This window comes from Hippoglossus hippoglossus, chromosome 4, assembly GCF_009819705.1.
Source record: "Hippoglossus hippoglossus isolate fHipHip1 chromosome 4, fHipHip1.pri, whole genome shotgun sequence".
Lineage (NCBI taxonomy): Eukaryota > Metazoa > Chordata > Actinopteri > Pleuronectiformes > Pleuronectidae > Hippoglossus > Hippoglossus hippoglossus.
In genome coordinates this window covers 11,642,752-11,659,141 of record NC_047154.1, presented here as the reverse complement: position 1 = coordinate 11,659,141, position 16,390 = coordinate 11,642,752, and the positions used below count along the sequence as shown (strand labels likewise).

General features: G+C 40.7%; 3 protein-coding genes across 4 annotated transcripts in view; all 3 read right to left on the bottom strand.

The window, feature by feature from the left end:
- Positions 1-2,025: 2,025 nt before the first annotated feature.
- Positions 2,026-4,978, bottom strand: fpgt (fucose-1-phosphate guanylyltransferase). 2 transcript variants are annotated; one of them, XM_034583419.1, is made up of 4 exons: positions 4,806-4,978; positions 4,523-4,690; positions 4,181-4,273; positions 2,026-3,642 (listed from the first exon to the last, which is right to left on the bottom strand). In XM_034583419.1, exons 1-4 carry the CDS (start codon positions 4,873-4,875, stop codon positions 2,252-2,254), a joined length of 1,722 nt encoding a protein of 573 aa, XP_034439310.1. In that variant the 5' UTR covers positions 4,876-4,978; the 3' UTR covers positions 2,026-2,251. The 2 variants fall into 2 exon arrangements, with proteins under 2 accessions (XP_034439310.1, XP_034439311.1); XM_034583420.1 differs by lacking the exon at positions 4,806-4,978 and having other exon boundaries at positions 4,527-4,663.
- A 1,738-nt stretch (positions 4,979-6,716) lies between these two features.
- On the bottom strand, positions 6,717-16,172 carry acot11b (acyl-CoA thioesterase 11b). Its single transcript, XM_034582026.1, has 16 exons — positions 15,979-16,172; positions 14,227-14,425; positions 13,191-13,260; positions 12,732-12,792; positions 12,533-12,634; positions 12,284-12,419; positions 12,022-12,175; positions 11,003-11,122; positions 10,747-10,885; positions 10,560-10,615; positions 9,745-9,811; positions 9,559-9,642; positions 9,097-9,230; positions 7,913-8,044; positions 7,589-7,715; positions 6,717-7,470 (listed from the first exon to the last, which is right to left on the bottom strand). The coding sequence occupies exons 2-16, from the start codon at positions 14,414-14,416 to the stop codon at positions 7,327-7,329; spliced, it is 1,716 nt and encodes a 571-aa protein (XP_034437917.1). The 5' UTR covers positions 14,417-14,425; positions 15,979-16,172; the 3' UTR covers positions 6,717-7,326.
- The window catches only part of dio1 (iodothyronine deiodinase 1), a 25,746-nt gene continuing 21,783 nt past the window's right edge, over positions 12,428-16,390 (bottom strand). The window contains exon 5 of the transcript XR_004613548.1: positions 12,428-12,476. The gene's annotated coding sequence lies outside the window, so the exon portion shown is untranslated. The remainder of the gene's footprint in view (positions 12,477-16,390) is intronic.

Here is a 16,390-nt window from a genome sequence, read left to right as displayed (position 1 = left end):
GAATATGTCCAATTTTTTTCATCAGGTTCCCTTGTCATTTTGATGGGGTCCCAAACACTCGCAGATGGGAAACAGAACAGTACAAGGGACAATACTATGAAACACAATAGTTACTGAACAAAACAACAACAATAAACAAAGAACAAGGTATGGACAGAAAGACCAAAATACAGAAGTTACATGCTTTGACTACGCACATTAGAGAGTAAGGAATTTCCAAAAAATCATGCGGTGACACCATCACTGAAAAAATAGGCAAATTGTTTAAAAACATTTGAGTGAGCTGAAGGTCGACAGAGAAACATGAAAGCTTTTTAACCAACTTCCTTCGATCCAAAGGGGACAATAAATACTGAGGTCTGATCAGAGCTTCCTAGTGAGTAACTAAGTGTATGAACAAAATTTAGTTTTAAACAATGAGGAGAGTTAAAGTTCTCTCTTGGTAGTTTTTACTAACTAGTTTTTGCTAACTTGTTGGGCTGAAGTAATAGATACATGTTTAGGAGAGAATACATGAATGTGCTCTGTGCCTCATTCTGTTCTAAGTCAATAGGCCTGTCTATGTAGAGCAGAGTAAAACGCTTCGGGTCTCAAACTGGTTTCTCCTCCTCTGCTGGCAAACCTAAAGAATTTATCTTTGAATTACTCATCCCATTACCTTGGGTGAAAAAAGAAACTGCACCCACGTAAACAATGAGAGACTGTGATATGAAAGGGTAAAGCACAAAACAGCTTTTAAACAAATCAAGTGCAACTCAGGGTGCTGTACAAGTGATTCACAAAATGAAAGACAAAAGGAATAATTTCTTAAAGAGTGAGGCAGTGGAAAGGTTTGATCAAAGACAGACGAATGAAGAGAGGGGGGTGCTGGTAAGGTCATTGGTGCTGTCGCAGTTGCAGTCATAACAAAGGATTCAATCGGATTCGGTTTCATTTTTGTCTTCCTCAAGCATTTTTGTGGAGGAGGCAGAGGAAATTGCCTTTCTGCTCTACTTTGAACCAATGTTTTCCTTGTCTGTGTCTTCTTCCTCTGACATCGCGGGAGAGCTGCTGCACAGTTTTGCCCCCTTGTTCTTCGTCGTCTTCTTATTTGCCTTACCCTGTCTTTGAAGAGTTGTTGCAGACAAAGCCACTTCCCTTGGTCTTCTCCTGTTCTCGCTCCTCGCTCAGTTCCATCTACAGGCAGGGATGGGTGGTCTTTGGTGAGGGATGTTACTGGAAGAATGAGTTAAGCCCCAAACTGGCAATTGTTTTGCATGTGTCTGCTTTCTTTTAATTAGGTGTAACTATACATATTGTTGCAGGAAATGGACGAATCTCTGAGCAGGCCTGCCTCAGCAATAAAAGAAGTAGGCCTATATTTCAAAACATCAAAATACATGATCTACTCTTCAACACGTTTGTCTTTCACAGGAGTTTCTGTTCAACTGTAAAAAGTTCTCTTCTGCTCGGTATCAAAGACCCAAAACTTGATATTGATGCAGAAAACTGAAAATGAAATAGAAGTTGGAATACAGAAATCAGAAAGGGATGTAAGTATAAATGCAAACAGTGCACAAGATCATCTTTGTCATGTTAAAGTTTTAATTTAAATTTTTTTCCCACATCTTGAAAATAATACCTAAAAAACAGTTAAATTAAAATGTGACATGCTTACAGATTGAATAAACAAAAAAATATACGAAAACTACATTTTGGGGTCTGTCAAGCAAATCATTTATATCATTTTTTTTATTGACACAGCAATGTTTATTTTAAGTGCCACAGTCTTCATATTCAGCATATGAACATAACACACATGGTTTTATTCATCGGACCTCGAGATATTAGCTTCAAAAACAAGCTAAGCACATTTTAAAATTGTATTTATTTCTAAACATAAAAATATATTATTCTGTGTTTTTACCAGAGATAGTCACCAGAGATAGTCATCTATCATCTGCAGATGTTTCACCTCCTGGTAAAAACCTCCTGAATGAACATAGAGAGAATCCTCAGTGTCAGCACAGTAGGGATCCCGGTGTGTCGAGGTTTCACTGATACACTTTCAACCAATTTACGTTTATTTTGACTTTTCAGTTTGGCCCATGTGCCATCCGCTAACATGGATAATGCAGGGTTTATGACGTGTACTGCAGTCAGCCACCAGGGGGGGCAATCAAGATGATTTGGTTTCAGTTTTGGGGAGCTGTCATGTTGTCCATCTTGATATACAGTCTATATTTTACATAATCAGTCAAACGTAACAGGTTTAACTGTTCAGTTTTCTCTGTGTAATGTCATTATACAGGCCCGTCCTGAACTCCAACATTTCCTCCAGGTTCTTAGTCCGTAAACACTCCTGCATGGAAAGCTGCTCTGCGCCTTTGGGTCGGGGGATTGTGGAGCCACTCAGCACGGCCTGCAGCATTTCCAGAGACGATGAGAACGAGCTTTGTTGATCTGAGCAAACAGGAAACAGACAAGCGTTCCACAAACTGCAGCTGGATGAGTCACCGGAGAACCTCAGCCCCTCGCTCTCCATCCCCCAGCTGCAGAAACACTCAGCCAAGTTTAACCCCAAAAGCTGCAGCTTGTCCACGTAAGCAGGGCCCTCCACGCTGTGCTTCAGGTTGTCGTTAATCCCAAAGGCGACAGTTACAAACCCAGTGCGGTCCCGGTGGTTCACACACAGTGAATGCATGAAGACTGCGTCAGGCACTGAGAGGCCCGGACCGACCCAGCAGCTGCTGACGATGGAGCCCTTACCTACAGATGCTCCCGCTCCCAGCCTGGAGTACTCCACCACCGATCCTGCTCCCACAGAGCAACTAGGATCGAGGACGCTGTACATAACACAGCAGCCAGAGCTTTCACTCACATGCCCACTGAAGGCAGACGACAGGAGGCCCAGCTCCCTCCTCAGTGCCACGTCCTCCGTGAGGTGAAACAGGTACTCTGACGTGGTTCCAATGTGATAAAACTTGGAGTTATTGAGGAGGATGACATTCAAGGGAGTCCCGTGTAGGAGGTGGAAGATCTTTTGTCGGATTTCGACGAGTCCTCTCTCCTCTTTAGTGACATTTGCGGTGTTGCTGGTGTACTCGATTGTAGCTTTGGGTCCCAGAGCTTGAAGAAAGTCCCCGTATGCGTCTATCTCACACTGCAAAGGCTCCAGCTCTTTCAGCAGGTTACGAAGAGTCTTTGTAGTTTCAAAGTCGACATAATAGGTGCTGTCTGTGTAAACAAACTCATTGGAACAACCGCTCTGCCTCTTACAAACAGCACCACACTCTTGCATTTTCTTGATGCTTGGTTTGTGCAGGAAGTGCAAACAGGAACTGTCCTCCATTTCCGAGTAAGTCGACTTTTCACATGAATCCAACACAAAAACGCCGTGGGTGGTTCCAATGGACAGTGGGGAGGGGTGGGCCAAAGCCGTGAAACCAGGTCTATCAAACCTCACATGTTCATCCTCTGCGATGCTGTAGAGCTCTATGTCATCGGCGCAGGTCACCAGAACGCCAGGCTTCATGTGAGATGGGAAATCCACGTACATGGCCAGTTTGAGCTCCAGCATCTGGTAGAGAGGGTCACCCAGCGGCACGGCCGTGAAGATCTTACCCAGGGCGCTGGCATTAGGCAAACGTTGACTGAACCCCCCTGGAAGAATAAGACAAGACAAAGTGGGAAACATCACATTCAGTACAGTAGGTGTTTTATCTAAAATGAGCGTGTACAGTCAAACCTTAACATTCGAATAACTTGCAGGAGGGAAAGTATTTTGTAAACTTCATCTTCGATTAAGAACTAACATTAGATGTATTTGGAGCAGCAGATGTATTTCATTAGAAATCACTCATCATCATTGGTGTGAATGGAGCCAGCAGGACAAAGCATCTCTTCAATGCAGCTGCTATTACACAATTCCTTCTGTATTTGGTCATTTAGCAGAAAGTTGATCTAGAGAAAATGTTGCATTTCAATGAGAAACGCCACTTTTGCATTAACATGTTTAAGTACCTTGATTGTCAGAACATTGATTATAAAATGCAATAATAATTAACCAATCTCTCTTTATTTCTAAAGTTTTGAGTTATGTTACCCTAACCCTCTACATTTTAGAGGGAAACCAAAAGTGGAATATCTAAATGTCTTCTGTCTGAATATCCAAGAACAACAGTGTCTGTAAATGTCAAACCTGCATGAATCAGGATGACTCTCATTGTGCTCAGAGCTTTGCCATAGAGGTCGTCCAGCTGCTGCAGAGCGTAGAGAGTGGAGCCCCCATTCCCTGAAAAACACAAGATCATAAGAATAACCGGTGATCAATTCAAAGAGTCATACATAATACTAATGAGGCTGGTTACTGTGATCACACCTGTGACTTGTTTCTAAATGATCGTGCTATGAAATGTAATGATTCATTTTCTTCTTTCAAAAGATGTTTCTCATGATGCCGATGTGAGGACGTGTTGCTCCCACGCAGCCGCACACTGAGGACTGTGAAGGTAAACACTGGGGAGGCGTGTGATTCCCTCACCTACTTTGTGTCCAGGAGGATCAGAGAAGACCTGGAAGTAGATCCCCAGAGGGAGCTCTCCTCTGTGGACTTTGCCCCGGACCTGCAGCTCGTACGCGGCTCTCTGACTCTCATCCACCGCGGTGAGAACCACCACGTCCCAGAACCCGGCGCCCCGCACCTCTCGACCTGCAGCCGGGACCCCCGAAGAAGAAGAAGAAGAAGAACAGGTGTTGAAGATAAACAGTGGGAGGGGCGGGCACACGGACGTAAACAGGATCTAAGAGACATAAATGAAGCTCACCCCTCAGAGAGTTGAACCTGTTTAGCTTCGCTCTGGTGGAGATCTGTAACTTCCGGCCACACTGCGTCATGATGTCTCTGTGAGTTCACTATAATGTTAAATACATAACTTCATCTATCTCTCTATAACCTTGTGTCAGTCCTACTTCTCTCTCTCTCAGTCTCATACATCCGGGTTCGGTCACATGATTAGTTTGGTGCACGACGTGGGCGGGGCCGAACCCTGAGCAAGGTTGACCTACAAATTAAAATTAAATAAATAAACACATTTATTGAATATAATTTAAGTTTTCCTTGTGTTTATACGATGGAAACTAAATATGAGGTGTATCAAAAATAAAACAAGCTTCAGTTTGGCTTTCTGCTGGCAGATAAAAAAAAATATGACAATTTATTTCTTTTTACATCTTTTACAAGAAAAGAAAAGAAAAAATGTATTGATCCCACGCCGATGAAATTCACCTATTACAACATTATTTAGTCAAAATAATGGTGGACAAAATGGCAAGGGATATGTACGAATAAGGCTAAATGCGCCCCATAGAACAAAACAAAATAAAACATATACAAAATACAGGGACGTGTATATAATATTCACATTATGAAAAGTACCTGGAAAATGTGCAGTTCCACAAGATGATTGTAGAGTAATTACATGGTATGATTGTAATTGCACAGATTTGAAATAAACTGAGAACAAAGTTGCATCTCAAACAAAGGGCTCCATTCTTTAAAAAAGAAATCAGTCACAGCTGAACGTACAAGTATCACACAAGTCAGTCAATTCTATGGTATTTAGGATGACTCAGACAAGCAGCCATCTTCAAACACACAGAAAAAATATTTCCCTGAGGGACTTAGTCTATTTTTAAAGTAGATATTTCATTAAATTATTTTGTTATTCTTTTAATTGCATATAGTTAGTCTTTTCCTGCATGTATTTATTATTATTATTATTTTTAAATAGACCCTTGCTGTAAAGATTTAATGTAGTATTTATATTTTATTTTAATAATATTTTGTCTGTATTTTTTCCCCTATGTTCAATATCAGAAAAAACATGTAAAATGTACCCTTTTAAATTCTTTCATTTATGCTCTATTATAATTTGTTATCTAAATGTAATCTTGCTCAGTGATTTGCCACAGCCTTTCATAAATCAAAAAAGTATGTTTTTACTCTTTTATTTCACATGATTTTATTTGTTTATCTTTTTTGTATTTAATTCATTTTAATTTCTTTAAATGCTTCGTTTTCATATTTTCTTATGTTGCTGTTGATGTCTTTTATATCTTATGTAAGTCACTTTGAATTGCCAGGCTGCTCAAATCTTCTATCACTACACATGTAACCTTGTATATAACCATATAATACTGACTGTGAGAATGTGACACATCAGACCCTTTGGATTCATTGAGCAGGATCATTGATTACTGCCACATGTCCGACTGTATTTCATCATTTATCTAAAATTGGACAGAATACTATTTTATGACTGCAATTACCTGACACTCTCCTTGTTTGAATGTTCCCAAGAAGGAGTGTGAGCATAACAGGATGATTATGATGATGATGATGATGGTGATCATCATTATCATCACAATACATGGGAAGAAAGCAGAGCTACAACTCCTATCAGCCCCAGTGAGAGGCTTAGTCCCTGACTGTTTCACTGAGGACTCTGTCGTTCTCCTGCACCAGACCTTGTGCACCTATTGCAACATTTAAAAAAAATCAGTGGGATACGACTGCAAGCTGCATTTGTGTTTCTTTTTCGTTCATAAAAAAATGGTTGAGGAATGGTAAGAATGCAGGGGTGAGGGAGGTGAAGACCAACACAAGAGCTCAATGGGAATAATCCACTGGTCTAATGTGTTTATTGTTTCAGTTAAATCAAGACAGCTTCAGCTTGTCATGTGACATACTTGGCCATTTAATGTCTGCATATTATACAATTAGTGCAAGTACATTTATTCAAAACTACACATCGTCATCTCAAAATAAAACAGCATCAGTTAATGTACATCTTAGCATATATCTTAACGTTTAATCAAATAGTTTTGAAACTAGATTCAGTGAGGTAGAAAATAATCTCCAGCAAAAGAAGCTGATTCAAATTTTTAATATAAGTTTTATCCTCATGTTAGATTGTGTGAAGCCTGAATGTGTCAATAAAAACAAGATAGATAGATTAGTGAGATCATGATAAATAATTCAGACAACTCTTTGTACCAAAATATGATTCACTGGCCCTATAAAATGATATTGCACATATAGTTTTCCACAATATATTCACTCTAATAAAAGTTTTTAAAAAAATCTGAGAGGGGCTCGAAACATTGTGCGCTGTTTAAAAAAAAAAAAAAAAATACAGAAACCACAAATTCATTGCTGAGAAGAGGGAGAGGCACAAATACATTCAACTACGGCATCTTTAAGAGCACAGCACCTCATCAGCAGAGGTCAAACGGGAGGAGGGACGATCCCAATCCCTCATACTGATATAGTTGTGCTGTTGTGGGTCAGGGAGCAGCCAGGCAGCCCTTGTTGGCCTCTAGGAAGCGGCTGCAGGAGGAGAAAGTGCTGGAAAAGCTGGACGAGAGGCCAACGATGTCAGTGGAAATGTACGGGAGGACACCCGGTGTGGCCTGGTTGTAGTAGGTGATCTGAAACAAAGAACATTTGTGGGACAGTAAACCTTTACTTCTCTCTTGAGTTACAGTGCTGCAGTGTGCTGATTGCAACACTGCACGCTGAACTGAGTGACCCTCTCGTTTGGCCAACCTTGGTGGCAGAACTGGACTCGTCCCAGATTGAGAAGCCAGCGCAGAGCACCTCTCCCCGGGTGTAGTTATGAGTGGGTGGGTGAGTCGGCAGAGTAACAGACCGCAGAGCGATCAAATATGGGTCCCTGAGAGAGGGGGGACGAGAGCATCATGAGACTTTATTAAAGTAAAGAACAAGTGCGGGGGTAATAATGTGACAGCACTGGAAGCATAAAAAGATAAGATGTGAAGGTAGAGAAAATCAAGACAGAGGAGAGCAGTGAAGTGACAAATAAAAAGTGAGGGGTCATTTCTAAGTTTATTATGTAATAGATTACTACACCTGGCATCACATGGTTTCCTCCTGGATGCCAGTAAGATGAAGTCCTGCCCTTTGGCCCCTTTGCCAACAGACGGAGCAGCGACTCGATACAGAGTGTCATCCTCATCTGCCTGGTTGATCAGCTCACACTCCCTGCAGAGGACACACAGCATCAGCATCAGCAATGAGCTTCACGTCTCACACACTCTTCACCATCACCAAAGACAAGTAAGTGACACTGGAAGTTTACTAAATTAATGAACATTCAGTGAGTGCATTCATACAAACAGTTTGTTTCATGGTTGCTGTTTTATACTAATAAAGCAGGGCCGTCTCTGGACATTTTGGTTCCCTCTACTTGAGATGTCTACTGGCATCTAAGTCCAATTTGTCTCAACTGAATAAATACAATTCTGGCAATTGCATAACATTTTATTTCAAATATTATTCAGCTTCTGTTCTGTGTCTTGACATCGACATCTTGTGTCAGCGAGTCTTTACATGCACATTTATCCCTCTTATGCATTATCATGGTTTCAATCAAATTCAGGATATGATACAGAATTTTAACTGATTATTCATATTTATAACATTATCAGGTTATTGTTCGTCTATGGCTGTAATGCCTCTACATCACAGATCATCTAGAATGTTAGCAGAGAGGAGCAGGTGTTATCTACAGGAGACTTTCGCTAACAGCTGTCCTAATACCATATTTTGTTTAAATCTAATTTTTCGTAATTATTTGACTTTCAGTGCGAATTCAGGCCTACACCAAGATAAAAGACAGTGGAGGTCCTAACCCTAGGAATCTACTTTCTCCTCAATTAATTAACATCAGATACATCATCCTGCTACCACAACTTAAACTAAAAGCATCAGCATGTGAATCCACTGCTGAATCTCCTTCCCTTTTCCTCCTCTTTCTGTTGAGTTTGCTACAAACTACAATGGCCACAAGCTATTTGAGGAAATTGTTGGGCCTTTTTCAAATGTAACTATATATTTCTGAGCAGTTTTTAACTAAGCAAGTTTTCAGTAGAAACACATGGACCTGGGGATGAGAGCCACATGATGGTTTGGGCCTTTTTATACGATTTGTTGAATAACACCTGACTTCTTTCAAGCTCATTCTGCTGTTGAACGGACTTTAAGTTTCTCTGTGCCCGATGATGCAAAATGTCAAATATGTGCATGTTACTGACTCGTAATGTCGGTCCCACTCTTTTCTCCTCCTCAGGTCTGATAAGAGGTGGAACGTCTGCTCTGCTGCAACGTTGACGTGCATCTCCACCTTGAAACAGAGCGTTTGATTTTCCTCCAGTGTGTACAGTCTGACCTAAGGAATAAAGCACATCCACAACAAGGGGTCAGTGTTCCAGATTTTAAAAGTGAACAGGTTGAGCCTGGTGTTATGATGAGATAAAGAATGTGGTAAATGTGCATCTTTTGAGAATTATGTTTTTCAGGTCTTTATCTGCTTCAGGCAAAGTTTTGACTTTTTCTGAATTATTCCACAACTTAATTAAAACCATTTTGAGCACAGCCACTGTGACGGTGCATTTTCTGGTCCAAAACAACACAGATCGGAATTCATGGTGGACTCTCAACAGCTGAAATCATTCAATAAGCCACATCCTGAACAGAAGTACAAACAAAACACTGACCTTATTTTTCTCTGACGTTAAAACCCAGTTGTTTCTGGTGGCCATTAGTTTCAGTGCTGATACATTGTTGTAGCTCAGGTATATCTGAAAAGACAAATGCCTGTCTGAACTCATATTTTACAGTGGCTATGTCTGAACGGGTTTACTGAACATCTGGGTCCCTGTTTTCCAGATATTACTGGTTACCTGGTTGCTTGGATCCCAGGGCACAGACAAGGGCACTTCAGTTTGCTTGCAGGAGATAATGTATTTCCTGCAAACATGAAGGGCAGCAATGAAATACACAAGTCTGGGACAAGTTTCAAAACCTGGCGTTCATACAGGGGGAAAAGAATAATGACCAACAACGTGACCAATATCGACCTTTTCAGTCTAGCTCCGCTTTGATTCCACACAAAATGTTGTTGTGAAATAGTGGAATACAGGTTATACTGGAGGCGAGGGTTTAACAGTTGAACAATGAACTTATTATGGCTCTGCACCAGAGTGTGCTCAGCTGTGATATGCTGCTCTGCCAAGTCATGTGGTGCTGCTGGGGGGTGTAAACAATGGATTCTGTTGCACGACACCGGACAAACTAGGCCCCAGTGACACTGCTTCTGTATCACTTTTATTACTTTATTCTGCATTTATATACCATAATAGTTTTTAACATAAGTATTTCTTTCATGTATTTTTGGTGCTTTCGTGATGTTTTTTGATGATTCTGTGTACAGACAACTTTACTTTGTTATGTGCTATTGGTGTTACAGTACTGGAGGGATTATTTCTTCAATAAAATGTCAGTTTTATTTATTATCCATATAGTTCTAACAATCCATCTACCTTAATTACCTTTTCTTTTTTAGGAACTGTCTTAGTTTTAAAAGATAGAAAAACATTTTTGGGCATTTAAGCCAAATTTTACACTGACAATTTTACATATTTATAATACACCAATGTAAACCTTGAGGAATATCCATCACATTCTAAAAAGAGCAAGAAGTCATTGAAGTGCTAACCTATCCAGCCGAATCTTCTTTCTTGCTATGGCCTCTTGATAACGCCTTTTTCCATCCTGTGAAACACGTAAGAACAAATGACAGAAGTCACACCACACGGATGCTTATTATGTGAACTTTTCCTATTTTAGCTCTACACTGTCCTACATACATGACTTTCTGTCAAAGACAGCGACAAAACACTCACCACAGGCTCGGGCCGTATGCGGGGCAGCGTGCGTGGTTTCCCGTCACTGTCCAGCACCTCAAAGGTCATAAAAGCACTATTTATATGACGCAGAGGATCGCCGCCCTTGTAGGCCTCAGCACACACTCCCACCTCCATGCTAGAGCACATGCAGGTATACACATACACACGGATTTCCAAGAAAAACACATGGTAAATGAGTTGAAAGTCATTTGCCATTTGTGTGAAAAGAATCTGTCATTATGTGGAGACTGACCTGTGCTTGAAGCTGTTGTTTACAATGGCTTTCAGCACCAGTCGGTCACCGATGTGGGACGGGCCACGGAAATGAAACATGTCAATGGTCCTCAAGGTTGGGTGTGCGTTACACAAGCGACTAGATCAATATAGAGGGAAACAATTATGGCCTTACAGTTGAATGCCTTAGTTAAAAAAAGAGAAAATACAGTATTCTGTTCCTGACTTATGGTGTTAAATAATGGCCAGAAAAGTTTAACAGAACATTCTGATGTCAGGGTGAAGTTGACTTGTGACCTTTTGGATAAAAAATAAGATTTTTTAAAAGTGTGTCAGATTGAGCATCATCTTTATCAAACTTCATGAGATATATCGTGTTCACAAGAACGCAATGAACGAACATAAAGCTTTTGGCCATGGCTGTTGTTGGAAGGAAGGAATAAAAAGTGAAAGGTTTTGGTTCTTTGTCTCCTTTGACCTGATTACAAACATGCTCCTACTAGGAAAACTAGGAATTAAATTAATAATGTGAAGTATATCTGTTGGAGATGCATTCATTTGATTAGGGTGAGAAGATATACCACTTTTATCAATGTTGTAAAGATGAAGCTACATACTGAAGACTGCTTCGACTCCATAACAAAACCTAACGCACCTTTCAGGACTTCTAAAGCTCACTTACAGATGGTGGGTGGGCATTGTGTGGGATTGTTCAGGGTGCAGTGAGTCTCTGGTGGTTTACGGGAAAAAAGAAAAATCAAACATGAGCCAAGATACTGGAATTCAGTGCTCCTGGTCAAGAACGTAATGTAACGTGCTAATTCATGAGCTTCAGAAGAGCTGGGAAGAGGATTTTGTTTGCATGGAAGCAACTCCCTTGGGTTTCTAGTATTTGAGCCAAGCTAAGCAGGCAAAACTTTATTTATACATTTCCTTCCAGGTGCAACCATGTTTACACTGCTGACATAAGAGTGGTAAAGCTAAATTCCTTCCTTGATTCCTTTCTGAAGCAAGTTTTTGTAAATACTGGGTCCTTACCATGCTGCAATCGTAGCCACGTTCTCCATCCAGGCCATGATCTGGCCCCCAAATGTGCTGACTTGGTGATTGGCGTGTGGTGGTAAGACCAGCTCTACGCTCTCCACTCGTGTCCGCTCAGCTGGCACGGCGTTCTGGTACTCCTGGCATTCTCCTGGTGAGAGAACAGAAAAACAGGGAGCTGTGATCAGTCAGGTTTTAAATGGTGCCGACGTCTGGCATATAGTGCTACGTTATAGTAAGCGCGTGTGTGTGTGTGTACCCAGTTGAGCTGTGCTGCTGCTCAGTAGATCTGTAATGACCTCAGCATGGATGAGCCTCATCCTCCTCCTTTCTGCTGCCAGGCTGTACTCCACCTGCTCCATTTGTGTGCGGGGAACCACCTGCTTCAGTTGTACCTGTTACACACACACACACACACACACACACACACACACACACACACACACACAATACTGAGAACTCATTAGAAGAATGCATTTGGGTCCATATTTTGGTTTTGGCTTCTTACCTTTCCAGCTTCAGTTCGTCTGGCAACAAATGTGCCGCATGCATGACAAACCTTCCACTGCCTGTCAGTGTAAAGGTCTTCACAAGTCACCAGAATGCCAACCTGAGAAGAAAAGAATCACCACATTCGTTTAATTTCTCAAAAAGTTCCACATATTGTATGTTCATTATCCTGAAACCAAAAACCTAGGTCAACTAACCTCCATACTGGACGTGAAGGCCCTGTTGACCTTTGCGATGATGTTGACGACCTTTCCCACCCTGGACCAGACACACACTACTCTTTACTATCAACACGCAGCAGCGATTACACTGCAAACACAGTGTGAAAGCTTCGTGCAGAGAGAGACGTCACGTTCAGTCATAAAAACATAGATTTTAACATTTTCCTGCCCGTCACTGAAGAAAAACTTGGCTGATAAACATTTTTAAATCAGTTGTTAACATTATTTAAGAGTACAGGATCCATTTATAGATTAATATTTTAAATAATGAATTTAATTAACACATAGGTGGTCTTTACAAAAACTGTGAAACTTGACCAACAGTCACACATTTCTTTATTCACCCCCTCAGTGCGTGCAATGGTTTCTGTCCCTGCAACCCATTCTCAGTTGGAGATACACCTTGTCAGAGCAGCACTGAGGTTAATACCTTACCCAATGGTGTGTTCAAAATGGATGTCGTCCACAGAGGCGGTGATACAGGTACAGCCTGCATGTCTCTCAGCTGGAAGAGGAGAGCAGAGATTACACAAATACTATGAGAACAAGCACAAAGCAAAAGAGCATCTGCAGGTTAGACCTCAGAGCTGGAGGAATTTAAATGCATTTCATCATTAAAGATTATCTTTGCTGTGTCTATTATCATAATTAGAGAACTGATCATGTGTAAGTGGAGCTTAAAAATCAACTCTTGACCTCGAGCAGCTGTTTTCCCAAAAATTTCAATTTCTCACATTGTGTCTAAAACATTTTTGCGGGATGTTGTAAAAACATCTGTAAAGAAAGTCAAGACAAAGTCAGTATTTGAATCTACCTCCGCCAAGGCCCAATAAATCTTCACATGACCGGCTCATTATTATAGTAGAAATATGAAAGAAAAACGGAAGTGGTATGATGTTACGTTTTCATTGTCATTTGTCTTTTCGTCTGTCTATTAGCAGGACTACGCAAAAACTACCGAACCCATTTTATTGAAACTTGGCAGAAGGGTTTGGCCCGTTAACTTTTGGGTTCAATCAAGGGGGCGAATCCAGGAATATGGTGTTAGCCTTGGTGGAGGTATGTACTTTCCAAGTGCCCTTCTAGTTTGTCATAAATTAGAAAAAGTTATTTACGAAAGTGATTAAAAACTCCTGGATCTGCCCCTTAATCCGCATTCACACCACAATTTAATGGGTTCTTCTCGCATCCATCCCTCTACCAAGTTTGGTGGAAATCATTCTGTGGAAGAAACCATAACCTCTTGGAGGTAGGGTAAGGTAAAGATTAAGATAAATTATCAGCTATAATTACCTTATCACATTTATTAATATATCAACTGTTCCATGCAGTGAAGCTGAGATGTGAGAAAACCACAGTTTCAAAATAATAATTTAGTTTTGTATTGTACTGTATTTATCAGCATTTGTTTTGCGAGTTGTCTGGTCCTACATCCTGACAACTAATTGCATTGCTACAGCTGTGTTCCTACCAGATAAACAGGCCGTGGAGTCCATCCACTTCAGCAGCTGTCCGACGCTCAGCTCCCCACAGTGGTTTGCGTGGCAGGGCATCACGATCTGACTCATCTTCACTTCCGTGGGGTTCCTGTACACCTCCCCACTCTCCTGGATGAAGAGAGAGTCCAGCACCAAGTTGACCTCCTCCCCCTCCGACGTCATATCTCACAACTATGCAGAAAAGTGGGTTTCAGCAGAACCAAGACACTTATTTATCTCTTTGATTAATTATCTCTCTCACCAAATAAGTACAGATCTCTGAGTCAAACATCAACAAAACTCTTGCCTCATCAACAATGTTTATCACATATGATTGGAACCGGAAAACTCAACCAATATGAGCCTTTCACAGACATTTCACTAATGTGCTTGTCAAACTTATTTGGCAGAATAAATAATGCAGAAAAGATTAGTTTATTTTCTCAATTCTAGTTCTATATATGGTATTTGGTTGTATTTGTGTTTTCTGTTTATTTATAATACAGTTTATGGGTAAACTGTAAAGCCTCAATTACATTTCTTTGTCATGAGTTTGATGATGACATCTTAGGAATCACTGCCAATTTTTTTTTTATATATTTATGGCTGATATATCTGTATCAGAAGTTTTTTACTCTCGTCAGACATATCGGTCCGGTTTAATCAGAACATGCATCCATTCATCACTCTTACAATGACTGGCAAGTCCTTTAATACCTTAAACTAGACAACAGCTTCTTGTCGTTTGCTGCTTTCAAAATCCGAGAGGAAAAAAAGCAACCTCACTTTGTGCACTGATCGGAAACATGGCTACAGTTAAAACCACCTTTTCCAGGTCTAATTCTGCAAACTTCTCCAGAGAACTCAAACCGGCTTTTTTGGAATAAACTGCAGACCACGATTTATAAAACAAAAACTACTTTTTAATATGTAGTCTGATAAAACACAATATAATCATAGAACTAATACATATTATTTAACCATGTGAAAATATCTACATGATGCTATTAGTTGTTTATCTTCTACCACCGTGTGATACTCTTCAAACTAAAAATATAAAATTAAGTAATCAAATTAAACAAATAGCCCTACTTGTTCCAATATTAAAGTTAAAACATCAGTTGAGAGAGAGAATGAGTGTTGATTAAAGTCAAATCAGTCTGACATTCACTCACCTTGTGGTTAAAGAGGCTGAACACAAAACTTAACGTATTGAGTCAGTAGCACCTCGATAAAAAAAAAAATCACATATTTGTAATGTGGTCACCCACGGATTTTGTTTATTTCTAAATCTGAAAACTGCACAGTCAGTGTGAACCAGTGCTGCAACACGGGACGCTTTAAATAATCTGCACCTCAGTCTGTGGTTTGAGGCATTGCCCAACATTTCTCCCCCAGGATAAGGGGGAAATGTATAAATGCCTATACTTACTGCCTTAGGGTATTTTATGGCACTGGCCCTCCACTATGAATAGTTCTGCTCTACACACACACACACACTGTTTAACATGACAGTAACTTCTGCTCCAGTGGGACACACATGCAGTCAGTGGTCACCTGTCCTTCTTCCTATCCAGCCAGTGACCTTTAAATTGACGTCCGTACATAGCAACACTCAACATGAGCTGCTGCTGCAGCTACAATCTCCCAGAATAAGAAAAACAACATGCAGCATTAAAGATTGTTATTTACTCCACAAAACAAGTGAAAGGCAAACTTCAAATACACCAGATACAAGCACTTACCCGAGTAAAGAGTCGACACAGAGTCTGGAAGTGTCAGAGAACGTCAGCAACCAAATACTAACACTGGCTGAGAGCTGCACACGAGACTGAAGCTCTCCACATTTCAGCTGTTCCTCATCAACACTGCTTTACACGCACACAACCACACACACACACAGCGGCTTTACTGAAGTATTTCACCACTGTCTGCAGGGAGGGAGGGACGGAGAGAGAGAGGGAGGGCGAGAGACCATTCCCTGTACGGGCTTCTGTTACGTACGCGTTTTTAAGGTGGATCTGAAATCACCTCATACTGGGGGTTTAATGGCTCATCATCGTCAGTGAGGCACAATATTTAGCCGTGGACCATCGTATTGTTATATGTGTTACATACAAATACATACATGACAGAAAGTCAAGACATGTTACGTAA